This window comes from Calliphora vicina, chromosome 3, assembly GCF_958450345.1.
Source record: "Calliphora vicina chromosome 3, idCalVici1.1, whole genome shotgun sequence".
Taxonomy (NCBI): Eukaryota; Metazoa; Arthropoda; class Insecta; order Diptera; family Calliphoridae; genus Calliphora; species Calliphora vicina.
In genome coordinates this window covers 5,987,600-6,007,441 of record NC_088782.1, presented here as the reverse complement: position 1 = coordinate 6,007,441, position 19,842 = coordinate 5,987,600, and the positions used below count along the sequence as shown (strand labels likewise).

Genomic DNA, 19,842 nt, shown 5'->3' with positions numbered 1-19,842 from the left:
TTTTTACTGTGTTTCATTTCATTTGGTTTTTTGTTTTGTTGTGTTTTGTTTTGTGACTTAATGTGATGTCGACCTGTCAAATTTTGACGGTCACGAGTAACTTTTTACAATAAAACCGTAAAACATACAAACGGCTTATGAAAAAGTTATTAAAGATATTATTTTTGTTGCTGGGTATACATACACTCAACGACAATAAAAATGGTGGAGGTGAAAACTATTTTTGGTGTGCATAGTAATCTTATTGAAATAATAAAGAATACTTCTTGAAAATTAGCGTTAATACATTTATTCAATCCTTTGAATTCGTATGTTATTTTTTAACTTACAACCATTTGTTGGCATTTTGGATAGATCTCTTGTGATATTCTTAACTTGAATTGAGTCTAGCTTCGCTCTACACAGAAGTTTTATTCAAAACTTGTGGTAGAGAATATTGATTCACTCTCGTAATTAGGGAGGAAGAATTAAGGACCATAAAAAACGTCATGTTCACACAACAGTTCATATTGGGATGTTATCAGAGATTTCATTAAAACTTCGGCGTCACTCAGACAGGACGTACGAGGAAAGCATGCATGTAGTATCCTTTTGATCGCAGCTCGTACTTGACAGCTTTGAACGGCATTCATAAAAAATCCATTTCAGGTTAGAAGGATACCGTATGAATGTTATACTTGGAGGTCGACCACTGCCTATAACAGACGCCGACATGATGTGATGGGATGTTATCAGAGGAGTCATCCAAACTTCGACATCACTTAGTTGGACAGGATCAAAGTATCTACGAGGAGAGCACTCATTGACAGCTTTTAACGACATTTATAGACATACAAGAGTCATTGAACATGAGGTCAGGGTCTTTATGACCCCTCAAATATTTAACTGGCAAGCGACAGACTAAATTGCAGAACAAACTTTTTTCGAAGTATAGAATCTTATTAATTTCAATAAGAATGATTGACGATATATCACAGGATTTATTTCTGGTAAATTTCGATCCAAATATCATTTTGAGGTAGTAAACAAATTGGTACACCTGTGTGTCGCTTATGATTAGAGTAAAATAAAACAACTGCACAAACTGAAGATCTGAGGTACAAAGGATCATTTAGGCGTGGCAAAGCTGATCGTACGATCAATGTTTAATGTAAATACGTCCTATTTATTTTTTTTAAATCGATTAAATAAATTGTCATTGGATTTTTTGAAGCAACTCCCAATTGTTTGTTTTCTTAATTATCTATCCTTTGTGATAACTTTGATTACACAGGTCAACAGCAAAAAAAAGGCTTCACTAACCTATATAGTGGTTTGTGGATTTGATGCATTATGGTTACATAAGTACAAAAATGGTAAAATATTTTAATCATATGGATAGACTTTTTGTTAAAAATTGTGAATTTGTGATTTATTTAGATGTTTCTGCACATAATAACTCAAAAAAGGTTAGTCTGATATTACTGAATAATAACAAATTAAAGCAAAAAATATATTTTTTACGTGAAAATAGCAAATTTTTTTTTGTTTTAAAAAAATCATGAAAAATCAAAAACGGCAGAAATTGCTTAAATTTATTACTTTATCGCAAAGCCACATATAAGGGCAACAAATGAGATATCGATCATAAAAATCTATTAATTATGTTCGAATTTATTCACAATTAAGTGAATTTGCTCATTTTCACAAAATTTTTGTTTTTTGTTTGATATACATAAAATGTAGTGGTTAATGTTCTTCTTTTGAATGATTGGATTTTGAAATCGTTTTCCCCATGATATATACAAATTTTCACATATATACTGCGTATCAATCGGCTCAGTAATTACGGAGTTATAGTAACAAATTGAACCAAAAAATATATTTTTTACGTGAAAATAGCAATTTTTTTTGTTTTAAAAAAATCATGAAAAATCAAAAACGGCAGAAATTGCTTAAATTTATTACTTTAGTGCAAAGCCACATATAAGAGCAACAAAATGAGATATAGATCATAAAAATCTATTAATTATGTTCGAATTTATTCACAATTAAGTGAATTTGCTCATTTTCACAAAATTTTAGTTTCTTGTTTGATATACATAAAATTGAGTAGTTAATGTTCTTCCTTCGATTGATTAAATTTTGAAAACATTTTTCCCATGCTATGTACAAATTTTCACATATATATTGCGTTTCAATCGGCTCAGTAGTTTCGGAGTTATAATAACAAATTGAAGCAAAAAATATATTTTTTTTCGTGAAAATAGCAATTTTTTTTGTTTTAAAAAAACATTAAAAATGAAGAAATGTTCAGATTTATGACTTTATCGCAAAGCCACATGTAATAGCAACAAAACGAGATATCAATCATAAAAATCGATTTATTCTTTTTGAATTTATTCACAATTAAGCTAATTTTCACAAAATTGTATGTGCTAACAAGTACAGTGGTGGCCAGGAATTTAAGACAAAAATTGTTTGCTAAATTCCATGTAATTGTCAATTATTTTTTTCAAATATTTCCACAAATATGTATGCATGAGGACTGTTTTAACACACAAGTGCGTTTTATTCGACTGTGTGAATTCATACATATTCACCATGAACACATAACATTTTTCTACAACTTGACCTCACATTTATATCATTATAATTTTATTATTATAAAATATTCGGACCAAATTTCATATTTTTAGTTTCGGTCATTAGTTTCGGTCATATCATGTTATTAACAGCGGATGTTCGCTGATGTGGGTCAACGTATTTCCACATACATATCTTTGTCCATATATGTTTTACCGATTTTTCCAAACATTTTTCAGAAACTAGAAACATTAATAATAAATTTCGTACCTTAGAGTTCGTTTTATTTTGGCTCTATCGCACTTAAAATTCAGTTGATGAAAAAAATTCAGGTATTTGTCTTAAATTGGTGGCCACCACTGTATGTACTTTGAGTACAAATTTTACATGTGTTTTGTTATTTTAACAATTTTCTTCAAATTTTTTTAAAGAATTTAAAATTTGGACCATATTTGTACTACTGGAAGAACAATATATCAACATTTTGTAGTGGTTTATAAAACCTCTCAACATTTTTCGATTTTGTTATGAACTTTATTGACATCCGTATTGTTTATAGGTAAACAATCTTTTATGTTGTCTATGAGTGTCGACTAGGGTTCCTACACGGGAAAAATTTCTCGGGAATTCCCGGAATATTTTTTTGTTAATTTTCGGGAAATGTTTGTCGGGAATTTCGGGAATTTCTTCATAAGTTTTCTTCTAAAAGATACAATATTCAGATACGTTTCGATGGCCAAATTTTTTGCTAATTGAATTATTTTATAATATCCACAGATTTTTTTGGTTCTAGCATCAGATAGTCAGTTGGCAATGAAGTTGAAATAACCGAATTATATAATATATATAATAAAGGAATTATTAAGATGAATAATATTACAACTTTTAGGGATATTCAATAAGTATTATTCATATTTAGAGAAAATAATAACGATAATTGTGGTTCAAATTTGTATATCTACAATCAGATTTGATAATTTCTCTCTAAAAAATTCCCGGGAATTCCCGGGAACAAAACGATTTTGTAATTTCCTCCCGGGAACGAAAAAAGTCCGGGAAATTAGGAACCCTAGTGTCGACTACTAGAGAGTGCTGATAAAATTTTTGGAAACTAGGAAAAAAACCCAACCATTTTTATGGATTTTCTGTATATGATTATCCTTAGAATGTTCGATATTCCTGAAAACTACTACATATTATTCATTTGGCTTTTTTGCCGTCATTGGGTGTTAGTGCTAATATTTACCCAAAGTAAAAAAGTGTAACCAAAATATTATTTAAAGAAAAATCAGTAAAAGTGTGTGTCAAAAAAGTATGAACGAATGTGTGATTGACTGACTCATAAATGTAAGATTGTATTGTGTTTATTTTAGAGAGTGTGTGTGTGTGAACAAATATGACGCGTGGCAAAAGTAAGTTTTTTTTAGCTTTGAATACACGCGACACATTAGCTAAGAAAAAAATTACGCTACAGCTCGACAAAAAAAGAAACGCATAATAAATATTAAACAATGAAAATGTTTATCAATCTCTACTCGACTCAATGAAAAGGAAAAATAACAAAATTGAAAACAATGAAATAATTTAATAATCACACACACACACACTTACTTAAGTCATATACATACATATGTATATTTTTAATAGAAAAAATGGTCAGGGAGTTAGGTTAGGAATTGCTGGAAAATTTAAATTTTTTTAAAGAACTTGATTTTAATACTAAATTTAAACTAAAACACAAAAACTTCTAAACACCTACAAAAAAAAACCTAATGTTAAGACGGAGACGGAAACATAGTCAACGCGCGTATTAAGGAAATATAACCTTCCTGTAAAGTTGTTATTATTTTTTTTTTGTGGGTTTGTTGTTTTTTCTGTTGTTATTGTTATTGTTGTGTTGTTTTGGCTTTTGCTTATTTATTCATATAAATATTTTACTAATGTTTCTGTTAAAATTTAAAATGTTGAATTCAGACACTCAAACATACGTATCTACAAACATGTATGTAAATGAAATGAAACGATGCACTTCAACTTGTGTGTAGTAAGAAAACATGCAAATAATGTTGTTGAAAACAATAAAATGTGTTGCAAGTATAATTCTTGCCACGAGTATCAACAGTGTGTACAAATGTACATATGAATGAATGATTGTGTACTAAACTTTTTAATAAAGTACAATAAAAATGTTATAATACTTACAGATACACACACAAACCCACAATAAAATGTGTTGCAAGTATAAAAGTAGACATGTGTAGGTAAATGCTGTTGATATTTTCTGTAATGAATATGGTTATTTTCTTGAGCTCAGCTCTTAAAAATAACAAAACAACATTATTCGTTAAAAAAAACTAACGAAACATTACAATAAAAACACTCGACAAACATTATAATACATCTATAGTATAAAAATGTACACAGACACACGTTGTATAAATGTGAAATGTTTAAATGTGTACAAGTGCCACGCCCTAAGTGCTCTTGAAAAATTTGTATATAATGTGTAGAATTGCTAAAAATTATGTATTTTGTTATTTGTTAATATTTAGTTCTGGTTGGTTTCTTCATTTATTCTGGCTTCCTATTGTTCCATTAAAAACAAAACAAAACATCACTGAACTGAACTGAACACAAAATATCCATTATAACACATTTTGGTTAAAATGTACTCGTGCCACCACCGACCGGCCCACTTGTCTAGTACTTGTGGACATTTCAAGATTTTTGTTTTTATTTTGCCACAAATTCTTTATGATTTGTTTTCTGGAGCTTTCAAATACTTGTGCATGATACTTTTAATTTAAGAGCTCTTACACCTACGCCAAAATATATTTATAGAAATACTAAACATACATTTTGAGGGTAGGAGACTTAAAGAAAAACTTTCAAGTTGTATTTTTGATACTCAAAAATATGTTACACTATTAATACAATTGTTCTTGAGTTGAGAAAACCATGAAAACCTTTTAGATAAAATTACATTTCCTTTCAAACTATTTTTCCATTAAAACAAAAAACATTCAAGTATTTTGTCTTAATAATACTTAAATTTGGTACATTAAAAACAGTGGTCGGCACTCATAGCAACCAGGAACAGAACGCGATCGACTATTCAGAAACACATAACACGAATGAAACGAACTAGAGATTACACAGGTCAACAACAAAAAAGGCTTGAATAACCACTATATAGATTTGATGCACCATGGCTACCTAAGTACAAAAATTTTAAAATTTTTCAGTTCTATGGAGCAATGTTTTTTTTGTAAATTTTAAGTAAAATTATAAATTTTGTTACACATTTCTCCATTTAATTAATGATAACTCAATAAGTGTTTGTCCAATATTATTAAAATATATTTAAAAAAATTAAATTTGCTCAGTAGTTTCAGAGTTATAATAACAAATTGAAGGAAAATATATATTTTTAACGTGAAAATAGCAAAATTTTTTGTTTTTAAAAAATCATGAAAAATCGAAAACGGCATAAATTGTTTAGATTTATTACTTTATCGCAAAGCCACATTAATAGAAACAAAATGAGATATCGATCATAAAAATTTATGGATTATTTTCGAATTTATTCACAATTAAAGTAAATTCGCTCATTTTCACAAAATTTTACTTTTCTGTTTGATATACATAAAATTGAGTAGTTAATGTTCATCTTTCGATTGATTGAATTTTAAAAACATTTTCCCCATGCTATGTACAAGTTTTCATATATATATTGCATTTCAATCGGCTCAGTAGTTTCGGAGTTATAATAACGAATTGAAGCAAAAAATATATTTTTTACATGAAAATAGCAAATTTATTTATTTTTAAAAAATCAGGAAAAATCGAAAATGAAAGGAATTGTTTTGATTTATTGCTTTATCACAAAACCACATGTAATGGGAACAAAATAAGATATCGATCATAAAAATCTATGAATTCTTTTCGAATTTATTTACAATAAAGTGAATTCGCTCATTTTCACAAAATTTTAGTTTTTTATTTGATAGATATAAAATACATAAATCTTCTTTACGAATTTATAGTCAATCGAATGATTCTGCCTAAGTGACCGAATTTCACAGTTGTAACCAACAAATGTTAGAAGGAGTAACAAAAGTTTGTTCTGATTTTCGGTTGATAGAATGACACACATGGTTCCCATTGACTGAGTAATAGGGAGTCGTAAAGTTTCTTATTCGACCAATACAGGTTAAAAACCAAATTATGTCTGAAAGATAGTTTGGATATGTATGAAAAAGTCTTCCAGCTTTTTTATCATCCAGAATAGGATCGTGGAGTATCCCTATTGTTTCATCTTCTCCTCCATAATGACAGTTCAAGAGAATCGGCAAAGTAGTTTCCAAGAATACTTTGGTATCCCGAAACCCAAAAACTTTCAACTGTGTTTTAACCATCTTATTCACAAATATCCGCACATCCAGGACAAGATTTCATATGGTATAGAAACATACAGGAGATTTTAACACGGCCTAACTATAAGTGTATATCACTGGTCGGATAGTCTAAAAGACCCATGCGTTTCAGTCCATGCAATGCAAAAGCCTTATACCATTCACAGCTTCGGATTATCGGAGAAGATCTCAAATGTATTTCTTTGAATAGATTGTAACCATCCAGACCCTGTCTAAGAAATAGCTGGGTGTGTAATAGTCAATGTTGTCCGGAAGTTCTCCAGACAGCCCAATAAATCTTCTGATCCCATAATCTAGTAATTTCGAGCCACACGGCAGTGTCAAGAGTAATGCCATATGCTCTGCTGAAAGCCAGTTCATGTTGTGGTGTGTATATCAATATCAAGCTATCAAAGAACCTACAAGATCATTAACACAACGAAAGAAGATCACTATACTTCACCATTATTTCGAAAAGCCATTTCGTATTCCTTGATAATAAATCGACACATTCTTCCTTTGGTCTTTCAACTCGAATATATAACTGCATCTGTCTTACACAATCTCGTCTAATACGGGATTCACACGATGACTTTTCAGTCATGCAATTTTATCAATTCTCTTTTGAATTTGCTTTTAGTCTACCCCTCTTGCCAACAAACTCATAAAATCATGACTCAAAATCACAAAAAAAGTCATTGTGAAAATGCCGTATTAGTGTTCTGATTTTAATCTTGAAAAACCCCAGATACTTTGGATTATCGGACAAGGTTATATTAACGTCGTTTAGAAGGAAGAGTGGGGGAGTTTGTGATCTTGTATTTTCACTACATTATGCACTAATTTCTGATTTTGGTAAATTGCTAAAGAGCGTGTGACCCATTTGACTAGCAATCTTTTTCATATTAAAGAAATACTTACAAAATCTGCATCTAAATAGTTTGAAATTTTTTATCGAAAATTTTAATATTTCTTTTAATGACTCATTCCAAATCAATCCTATTCCTAATATAATTTAGTCAACATTTGTATTTTATTTAAATTAAGCTTACACAACTATAATTAATTCTCGTTTTATTTTCTTGCAGATCCATATCAAATGTTTGGAGCCACAAGCAGTCGTCTAGCTAGTTCAGGTAAGTCAAAAGCAGGTGCTTGAAATAAGCAAAGCATGACCGACCCTGCAACAAGGACACGTGTTAAAACACTTGAAGTTAGCAATTTAACTTTTGGATTTTTTGAACTAAAACAGATTTATAGATAAACTTTTTAGCATGAATTAAATTCATTACATAAAATTTATACACATATTAGCATAAATATAAAGCTGCTCCAAATGATATTTAAGTTACAGAAATCTACCCTTTGCATATGTTTTGAGTTAAATAGTTTTTCTGTTAACCTTTTGTTTTTAACAAAACTTTATGACTTTGAAAATAACACCTTTTTGGGTATCTAGCACATACTCGGAATAGTAATCAAATTATCCCTCTATTATGTTTTAAAGAAAGGTGTTTTTCTGTACACTTTTTAACCAACAAAGGGAGTAGAAATCATTTGTTAAGGGTGTGTAGAAAAACAGGACCAACATTAATAAATATTGAAATAAATAAATTTGTATTTAATTTATTTTTAAATTAATGCAGACACGTGATCATACATGGATCGGCTTACTAAAAGGGTTAAAATGTGAGAGCTCAATTCTATTTGCAAAGTCATCAATTATGTTGTTTTTTTCATATTTTATTGCTTTTAAGGAGTGAAATAAATGATTGTGCTTTTGTTTTTTAGCTCATTATAAATTCATTACACTTTCAAATAAAGGTAACGGGTTAAATCCTATTTAAAGTGGGCGTGATTAACGGAAAAATACCAGATATAGAAATCATAAATCAAATCATAATCATTTATTTCACATTTTAACTTGGGAATAAATGAAGCGAAATACAATTTTCACACATACTCATACGCTTTAAATATAAAATTTTGGCTGGGAAAATTATTAAGTGACCCTGTTTCTGAGATACATTTTTATTAGAACAATAAGGCTTCTAACAATGTATATTTTATATACATATGTAAAATATTTAGCATTACAATGCATACAATATTTATTAATGTATGAATGCATGTTTATTGTACTGAATAGTTATTTTACTTAAATATATAGACCGGAATTAGCATAAAAACCAAATCGCCCTCCATTTTCCGACGCGACATATAAATGGTTTGTTTCTCCCACAACTAAACATTATTTTCCTTCTGCTATTTTTTTCTTTTTATTTCATTTTATTTATTTTTAGCCAAAAAATACTTAAGGTAGAAAATATTTTATATGATTTTATTTTATTTATTTCTTTCTCGTCTTACAACACATTTAACATGAACTCTATACATTTCCCCATGAATAAGACAGCCTGGGAGAGAGAGTAGCACGCGAAATAAAGTTGCAAGTAGTTGGGAATTTGAAGTAAAACTATGACTAAATCACCTTAACAAACTAAACCAGAACTACTTCCATGATTATATATTGTAGTATGTACTTGTAAAAGAGTTGCCTGCCTCGTTGGGTAAAGAAGATTTAAAATGTTTTTGCAATTTTTTTATTTTTAATTTTTTCACATTGTAGAAATTGCCACTGTTGTGTTTTTTTTAGTAAGAATGATGGTGGCAAAAATGCTGTTTTGATTAATTATAGTTTCCTTAAAACACGGAACCGCTTTGTTACCTAAAGTCCGGTGCAACAATAATACATTGTAACAAGAAAAAACAACGTAGAAAAAGTAGAGAAAATAACAGCAACAATAACATTCTAAAGATTCAGTGAAAATTTAAATGTTTTAAACATGCAACATGCAGCTGAAAATGAAGTAACAAAAAATTTAAATTATTGCCATTTCAAATGTTATTTAAGCACAATTGTAACTTTCAACATTTCGTTGGTATTGTGAAATTTCCTTATTTCCATACACATTTTATATTTTAATAAAGAAATTATATAAATAGAAACCGGTTTAACTTGAAAAGAGTCTGCTAAAGGAAACCACAATATTATTTTGGAAAATGTAAGCTTTTCTTTATAATTTACTTAAAGGGCATTGTACTTCTTCCACTGACTGCCAACATTTCGAGGCCTTTTGAAAAAATGGTGTTGATACAAACTTTTCAAAAATTTCATTCGTTTTAAACTTTCTTTTGACTCCGTTGGGTTTCCAGTCCAGATCCCAAAAATCCGATGATATTTTTGAGATTGAAAAAATCCAGGAAGTAAGGAAAATACCATTGAGAATAGTAGTTTCATATCCGATATCGTCTCTCCTCCTTCCAGATTGTAATGATTATGTTTTCAAAAAGAAGTAATGTAAACTCAACTCCATGTGACCAGCGATGAAGCTAATTGGTCTCCTAAAAGCCGATATATTGTGTCTGGGGGATCTTTTTTCAAACCCCACCAATTTCCTGCCAGCATCATAATGTTTGACCACGTTCCTTAAGTTACTTTTTCGAACAGACTATCTGTTTTGGTATTGGACATGAATTGGCTGAGTGGAAGCTAGAAGTACTTTTGTCGGACCGGAATTCTTCTTTGTTATCACCAATTGATATGACTGAGATAATATCATTACCACGAAAGCCGGTTCTGCTACGAAATGGAATAATCCAAACTCAATCGGTCAAAGGCTGTCAACTCAGCAATTACTGCTATTACAACAACAGAGAAGATACCGGATTCTATGTTGACTTGGAGTATGTCCGCCATTTATGGCGATCTGGTGAATTTAGGATACTTGCGGGATTGTTTATTCCTCATTTGGTCTTAAACACCACAAGTACGCTCTGGGTAATGCTGATACGTATCTGTGTAGATTATGTGAGTTGCAGGACGAAACTTCATAGCCAATCTGTGACTGATTTCCGCTGGTGTCGTTTAGAACGAAATTTCTTTGTGAGGCTATATCAACTACATGGGATATTTTTAATCTTTCACCACAGAGAATTTTGAGCTTCATTCATGAACTCCACCTGTTATGTTGATCGGTAAGGCTGTACAAAAGATCCTTTGGGTCGTGGTGCTAATCTGAATTTCCATTTTAGACTTCCGGAAGAGTTTGATATTATCAAGGTTGACGGTATCTCATTATCGGCTTTTTCTTATCTCATAACGTCATAGTAGTTCTGAACATAAATGTTCTCCATTGAAATAGTAACCGAACAGTAAGGTTACTATTTCAATTTCATTAGTTATATAAGATAGAAGACCGTACTGTGGTTAGGACACGTTCCCAACTCTATTTCCTTTAAATTGCAGTAGAGAAATATTTTTCTTGTTTATATTCCGCGATCGTGTTATTTACCAAACATTCGCCATCTAGTGGCAGATTCTCGATTTATATTTCAACTTTATAACTATTTGTAGATAGCATTGCGAGAATTTTCTAAAACGATCCGTTTTGTTTTTAAGAAAGGTTATAGGCAAAATGCAACATTAGGGAAAGTTGCTAATGTACAACCAATCAGTCAAGAATTGAGCTTAGGCGACAATAGTTCATTTGCTGTATCTTAAGGGCTGTCTCCAATACTTGATAATTTCTTCGAAATGACAAATGAAAAACACACAACATTCTCAGAAAAGCTGAACTATTTTTTCCTCGTTTTCGCGGACCCGGCAGTTGGCACCGTAACTATTGAAAAGAAATCCGAATCAGCTTGAATGCACATTTTCCCATACTTAAATCATTTGAACTTTTTCCATATTCCAATTGTCTTGATTTGAAAACAGTTTTTCGTAATTAAATCCTTTGAATTTTTTTCACCTTCAGGAATCATAAAATCGTATTAATCAAAAGCCTAATTTTATGGCAAAACAGAAGATTTACTTTTTAAAGCAAATTACACTGTCTTAAACGTAATCACTACATAATTTTTGGACATTTTAAGTATTTTCTTATAGTAATTATAAAAAAGTATTTAGCTTATGTTTTTAAAACACTTGGCAGGAATTAAAATATAAAAAAACAAGTCAAAATAGCAAGATTACAACAGCTAATTATTTCCGTTAAAGCATTTAAGTTAAACAAGTTTTTTCTTTGCTTTTTTAACATTTACTAAAAATTAAATTAACATTTTTTACAAAGTTAAGATCAAAGGCAAAGCCCTCTTTTAATAGTTGCTACTCCTTTCTTACAGCAAAGTAAACTAAAGAGAACAAAGTTTGAGGAGGAGGAGGAGGAAGAGCAGAAGGAGTAATATAAAATAAACTTAAATATACCTACAATACAATATACACATAAATTTACTATATACATACATTTACATATCAATGTACAACAGTAGTATGTCTGTATGTATGTATATAATACTCTTACAATATGCTAATTCTTGGTAGTATAAAGGCAAAACAAAATGGCGTTAGACGTCTGTATACTTACTTTAAATAACTGAAAAGTTCCTTTTCTCTTTGCCAACAAATATGGCGGGTGTTTGAAATTTAGCTTTAAAGCTAAACGAAATAAGGAAAACAAAAAGCAACAAAAACAATTTACCATAAAGTAGTAAAAAGAAGGCAAATGTTGCATGTTGGTAATTAAAATATTATCAACATGCGTTTGTTAAGTTAAAATTACTTTCCGTTTTCTTAGAGACTTTAGGAAAAAACAAAGTTAAATCTTTAAACAAAAAATTTTGTAAAATAAGAGAAGTATATGTAGCAACTAAATTGTGTAAAGGACGGAAATCAAAATTAGTGCAAGTGTTGCTGAAATATTTAAATGAGCCTTGTTGCAAATGTTGCCAAAGAAAGAGGCAATTTCTTTCAACACTTTCACGAAACGAAATATTTTATTTAAAATACTTTTCATGTCACATTAACAGCCATTAAATAGCACGTGCAACTAAAACTTACAAATCTATTGATCACAACTTTTATCAAATGTATGTATCTCTGAGATTTTCACAATCAACACAATATTCATACTAATTTTGTTGAATTGCTTATTTGAGTGGTGTTTAAAAACAAGCATTTAGAAAACACTTACTTTCTATTTTATACCCCTGCACCTTTCTTGCCTCATACATATTTATTTTATAAAAAAAAAGTCTGAAGGGTTGCTGAAATGTTTTGCTGTTTTGTATTCATTGAATTTCTTTTACCACCCTTTTTGTGTAGCATCTTCTTTACATTCATCTAATTGCCAAATGATTAAGCGATTTATGATGTTCATCAGTGAATTCTTTGAAGTGCGTAACGAATCGTTTAATGTTTCATCAAGTTGTTGAAATTATTTGCGGTTGCCTTTAATGTCTTTAAATATGTGTGATTTATTTAGCCTCCAGCTAATTCTATTTACAATTCAAGTGTTTTGTAATTTTGTTTATATTTTTTAGATTATATATAAAAACACAACATAAACAAAACTATGGGTGGTCCAGATTTTGGAACACTTGTTGAGAAAAGGTTATCAAAAGACAACATTTGTGAAAGAAATTTCTAATCCTTTATAGGTTTGTTAGTGAAATGCCATCTGTTAGGTTTGCTTTTTTAAAGATCTCTAGAAGGAATTATTCAAAAAAGATCCTATACAAAGCATGCAGTTCCTAGGATTGAGCAAAGTTGAGACAAAATCTTAATTTGTAATTGAGTGTAAAGAGAAGATAAAGCTTTTAAAGCTTTTTTGTATCCCACAGAGAGTAACGAAAGGAAGATAATTGTGCCTGGACTTACTCTACCTGAAAAATACTAAATCCTTCTGGAAGTTTCAGGAACTGGCAGGAGACTTTTGTCGGTGGGTTAACAAAGTTTCGTTATCTACTTGTATAAAGAGAAATACCTTCAGAAGATATAAAAGTTTGAAGCTTTTTGTATCCCACGGAGAGTAACAAAACACGATACTCTACCTTGAAAATACTAAACCCTACTGGAAGTTCCACGAACTAGCAGAAGATTTTTGTCGGTGTGTTAACAAAGTTTCTTTAAGAGTACTCAGAAAAATAGGGAATATTCTAAAACTAAGTAGATTGGCTAATAGAAGCTTGATTATATTTCCTAATTTTGGTTGAGGTCAGACTCTAAATAAAGTCACAATGTTTTCGACACTGTAAAGTAGAGCATTCAAAGAGCAAGACGAAATATTGAATCGTTAACTACTTGCATGTCTGCACTAAAGAAAAATTCTTATTAGAGGATATTATACCGGATTTGCAATAGATCAATTCAAGGAAAGGACTTAAATAAGATTGCTTAAGACAATTGCAGCACATAGTAGGATATTAAGCTCGCTCGATATTAAGTTTCTTTCATTTCGCGATCACTGCAGCTGCAACAATAACTGTAAAAGTCAATGACAGGACTTAGAAAAGATTGCTTTGGGCAATTGCAGCTCATAGTAGGATACTAAACTTGCTGATAGCAAGCAATCAAGCTGAATAAATATGAATCCGTTTTTAAAAGACCTCACCACTGGATGAAATAAAGAAGGGGAAAACTGTTTCTTCCATTCCGCGATTACTGCAGCTGTAATAGTGAAAGGAAGTCAAAGTCCATTATCACTGTCCTTAGCAGTGTCTTTCTAGTGAGTTTCACATCGTATACAGGAGACACATTTTAAGGGCAATCTTGTATGTTTCCATATTGAGCCATCTATTGTTAATTTTCTAAAGATAGTATCTGAAGACTTAATACCAAACATTTAAAATTCTCAAACGGTATTGCGATGTGAAAATTAAAGAAGATGCTTATGTTAGCCTGCTCATTAGCGTAGTAGTGACTATACAAATGGACTAGAGTGACGTCAGATTGACGTACTAATCTCGATAGCTCTTTCCTACACTGTCTGTCTGTCTAAGTTAAAATAAGTGATATCCAATATATGACTAAGTACATCCTGGATATAGACAACGTTATCAATGCTTCCATGAATGTTCCTTAGAATATTCTGAACACTTTCATTGTCTAAAAGACCTAGCCCTATTTTTTCAATCTCTGGTTATCGTTTTTCGTAACGATATACTTCCAATTAACATAATTTTTTTATGAGAACTGTCAGTATATGTGGAGCCGCAGAACAAAAGGTACTTTTTCGCACATTTCAAATTTGTGGGAAAATGAGTTTTATTTATTCACCCCTTAAAAAACTGCATGAACTGCATGAAATGGTAACAAGTTTCTTACTTATCAAGAGATACATCTAAATGCCATAAGTCACCACATTAAATGTTAAGGATGTTTGATATAAATCAATTTTAATATTGGAAAAAGAACCTTTTGTTTAAAAATAAAGAAAAAAAGTACGTTTTGTTAAAAACAAAATTAAAAAGTACGCGTTTTTTTTAACCATAATATTTTAAATGAATGTTTTTAATCCTGATCAAAAATATAAACAAATTAAAAAATTTTGCTGACTTGATTGTTTTAAAAGATTTCAACCCAAATATTTTTAAAATACCAAAAAACCAATTTTTGATAAGATGCGAAAAAGTACCTTTTGTTCTGCGGCTCCTCATATAGTCACGATAAAAATAACCAGATATTGAGAAAATGGGGCCAAGTGTCTCAGCTGGAAGATGAATTTTAACTCTAGTTCATCTCAAAAGATCCTAAGTCAAAGTTCATTCAACGCTAACGGTTAACTCTAATATTATGAAATAGGACTATATATAATTTTAATTAGTTTTTAATGTATACTTATTATATTTACTTTTTCTTTACAGGTTCTGGTCAAATACAACTTTGGCAATTTCTATTAGAACTACTTTCCGATTCGGGCAATGCTGGCTGCATAACATGGGAAGGTACAAATGGTGAATTCAAATTAACCGATCCAGATGAGGTGGCCCGAAGATGGGGCGAACGTAAATCAAAACCCAACATGAATTATGATAAATTAAGTCGGGCTTTAAGGTAAGAGAAAACTCGAAATTTAAAAATTAAATTCCTTTCATAAAAAAAAAACTTCATAAACATAATAAATTACTTGTAAATGTATAAATAATTAAGTGTTGATAATTAGACTTAAATACAAAGAAACATAACAATACAAATATTTCCAGTTAAGGGTTGTTTAATTGTTTTTCAATGAAGTTGTTTCAACAACACTGGGGATTAAGGGTATAAATCTTACTAAATAGTAAATAGAGAACAGAAATCATGACATTAGATAAAAAAGAAAAAGCCAAAGCAAAACATAATGATGATAAACACTTAATTAGACAAGTTCTATAACTCGAACAAAGCAAATGCGGTAGTTTTGTGACCTGCATATATAATATACGAAAGAAATCCAAAAAAAATCACAAAATATGAGCATTTGTTTGGTTAAAGATTTTCCAGATAATTGAATCCATTGATTAGTCTTATTGAGTACCAGCTAATACTGATTGCTATCTTATTTTCCATCCCAAAAAATAAATAACAATAAAATGAAAATAAACTAGTAAAATCTCATAAATTTACCCAAAAAAATACAGAAATTTATAATTTAAGAAAGCCACCACTATTAAAGATTTTGCAACATGAAATTAGTCTCAAAGGATGTGTGGACAAAGGTATACAAACCCAACAGGGGCATGAAATGTCATCATATGTCACAGTTTCTGTTTACGTTTATTTATTTATTTTTATTTGATTTGATTTTTATTTTCGTTTTATAGGTTAATGATAACAAATGTCTGGCTATGTTTACGGGGTATATTTTTGTTTGTACAAATCAAATTAGGCTGGCAACTGCTGAGCATAGAACGAGGAACTAAATTGAAATAGTAATGAAATTGCAAATGTAATAAAATGTTTGTAAATATGTAGACGAAAACAGTGAATGAACATAAAAATATGTTATTATAATGTGACCATAAATGACAATTTGTAAAATACTAAATGTTGTAATTATATTTCGTGCAGGGCTGTATGTTTAGTAATGTAAGAGTATAAATCACCCCCCTTGATTTTTATTAATTTTGCAACTTTTTGTTTAAAATTGATTGTTTCTCGCAAAATGAAATATCAACACTTTTTCTTTGTCAAGAACAGAACAAAAAGTGCACACAACAATAAACATTTACAAAAAAACATTGACAAACTATTGAAAAGCTCTGCACAGCACAACCACATTGAATGATAATTTTTATTTTTTATTTTTTTTAAAAAATTTTCATTCATTTCATTTCGAACCAGAAGCTGCAGCCGTACAACATAGTAGTTATAGTTGGGGGTCATTTCCGGTCCAAATGAATGGTTGAATGCAAAATACATCCAGGGACAAAAAATGAACAGAGAAAAATTGCCAAAGAATGACAGTATTTTTTTATTGTGCAAATGTTTTCTCGTTGTATTTTTATGCATTTTTTTGTTTTATTGTATGAGAGAATTCCACAAAATTGGCACGAATTTAATTTGACATCAGTGACAATTATTGTTTTTATTTTTTTTTTTAACAATAATGAAATTTTCTCCAAAAAAAAAAATGTAAAAAACTTTTCTTCTTTTGTATTCAATTTAATTAAAACTAATTATGGAAACATGTTTGTGATAAGGAAGAAGGCAAAAATACTTGTTTAATATTTATTTAAATTATAAATAAATTTAAAGGGTGTTTAGGGTAATTTCAAAACATTCCAGAGTTAGTTTCATTTGTGGACATTTATTAACGTTTAATGTAACATTTTGGAATGTAGACCAAAATCAGCAATGACTTTTGAAAACTTTGCTTAATTATAAAATTTGAAGGCCCTTTGAAATTATAAGTTGCCTCCTTTGCTCAAATAAGTTACTTAAGACAATTGAATACATCATCGTTCAAAATTTACGAAAAATCATATAAAGATTTTGTTGTTGTTATTGTAAAGTTTTGCCCAATTATTGTCCGTGGAAGGTGAAATACCTTCCTGTTGGTACAGCTATCGCTGAGTTGACAATCTTTGGCCGAGTAAGACTCGGGTCGTACCGGATCGAAGATCCAATTGTCGTTGTAATAGACGAATTTGTTGTTGTAACAATTCCACTGTTACGTAAGTTCTTTCCTTTCGGTTGATACAGCTGTCGCTGAGTTTCCAATCTTCGGCCGAGTAATACTTGGGTCGTTCCGAAGCGAAGATCAAATTGTTGTAATAATAGACGAATTTGTTTTTGTTGTTTTTCAATTCCATTGTTTCTGAAAGTTCTTTACTTTCGGTTAATACAGCTATCATTGAGTTGACAATATTTTGATCAAATTGTCGTGGTAATAAAAAGCTGGATGGTTTCTATTTAGCACGACCTGATATATTTGTCGGCGACCTTTTCCTTATAGATATCTCAACAGAATTCATGCTGAAAGACTCAAGGGTTTCACTAGACAATAGGAAAGCCTGCTTAATCTAATCTTCTATGTAGTACAGCAACCAAATTTAGATAACCTTTACGAAATTCGTAATGAAACAAACATTAAACATGATTGAATTCGAAAAATCTGAGAATAATGCTGGCCTGTGCTAGTGCTACATCACCAAAAGTCAGACCATGTTGATCGGATTTATTTTTAAAATCTTAAATTTTCATCTTTTCGACTACGATATTTTTACCAGAACCAAGTTCAACTTAGGCCAGCTTGAAGTTTATCCAAAATAACAATGACCTTGTAACTTCATTGAATTCCAAGTATTCTTCGTTGCGAGGGATTTGATTGTATTTGGCATAAACAACATGTGAAAACCCTTCAGTCTCACCAAAAAGATGAGAAATCTTGATGCCCCAGCTGTTTTGCTTTCCCAACAAAAGGATCTAAATGGATTCACGTACTTCAAGTACTGATTTAATAAATCATACATTTCCAAGAGATTCGAAATGATAGATGGGACTTGGATCTTCTTTTGACTGAACTTTGGATACGTTTGAAAATGATGACAACAAATTATCACCGGCAATTTTAATAAAAGTGTTTTTTGAGATCTTGATCGAAGGGAGCTTCAATTGATAAAATTGGAAAGTCCCTTGTATTTTGTAGCACAATTTGACAAAGAAATCCTACAAAACAGGCCCATATACAATGAAGAATCCTGCCTCAACATGAACGATTTAGCTTAATCCATTAAACATTACATTTATCCTCTACTTTGCTTCAAAAATTGAAAAGTTGCCATCATTAAAATAGATCTTGTAGTTTAATAAATCATGGTTTTCCAAGAGATTGGAAGCAATTTAGATGAAGTATAATAGTAGTTTCCAAGAGAATAACGTTTAAAATCATTTAATACCTACGTATATCAAATGTTGTCAGGATGTTTTCAAACTATTTATTAAAAAAGGTCTCGTTATATTCAGTTTAATAATTTGTTTTAGTCAGAATTAATCAAAAATTCATATGGAAATTTTTAGCACTAAAACGATTCTTTACAAAATCTTGTTAGCACTGAAACAAAGTGTTAATAGCTGTTAATAAAAAATGATTTTCTATTTTAAATGTTCAACTTAAAGTCCTTTAATTTAGTAGCTAAAATTGCGATTAAGGACTAACACACATGGCATAAATCAAAATTTCCTTAACATACTTATGTCAGTCACTATTACTCATACTATTTAGTTACTCTTAAAAACAAACAATTCAGATAAAACAAACAAAAACGGGGGAAAAAATCCTTTTAAATCCAATCAACAAATATAAATGCTTCATCAATTGAAAACGAAAATTGCCAATTGTCGAAATTCATTTAATTTGGCTCCCTATTCTTATTTCAAAACAAAATTGGCAAACATAACCTCAAACATACATCTACTTTCTATAATCAAGCACACAGTAAGGACACAGTTAAGGATAACAATAGCTTTAGAGTACCATAAATAAAGGAGTAGGAAAAAAAGGATTAAAATAAACCATTTCGTTGACACATACAAGTG

The 19,842-nt window shown here is 30.2% G+C and overlaps 1 protein-coding gene across 1 annotated transcript in view; it reads left to right on the top strand.

Annotated features, from left to right (window-relative positions):
- LOC135955140 (DNA-binding protein D-ETS-3-like) overlaps positions 1-19,842 on the top strand; it is a 35,594-nt gene that overhangs the window by 9,446 nt on the left and 6,306 nt on the right. The window contains exons 4-5 of the mRNA XM_065505447.1: positions 8,069-8,116; positions 15,687-15,876. Of these exons, the coding sequence (XP_065361519.1) occupies positions 8,069-8,116; positions 15,687-15,876 (238 nt within the window). The remainder of the gene's footprint in view (positions 1-8,068; positions 8,117-15,686; positions 15,877-19,842) is intronic.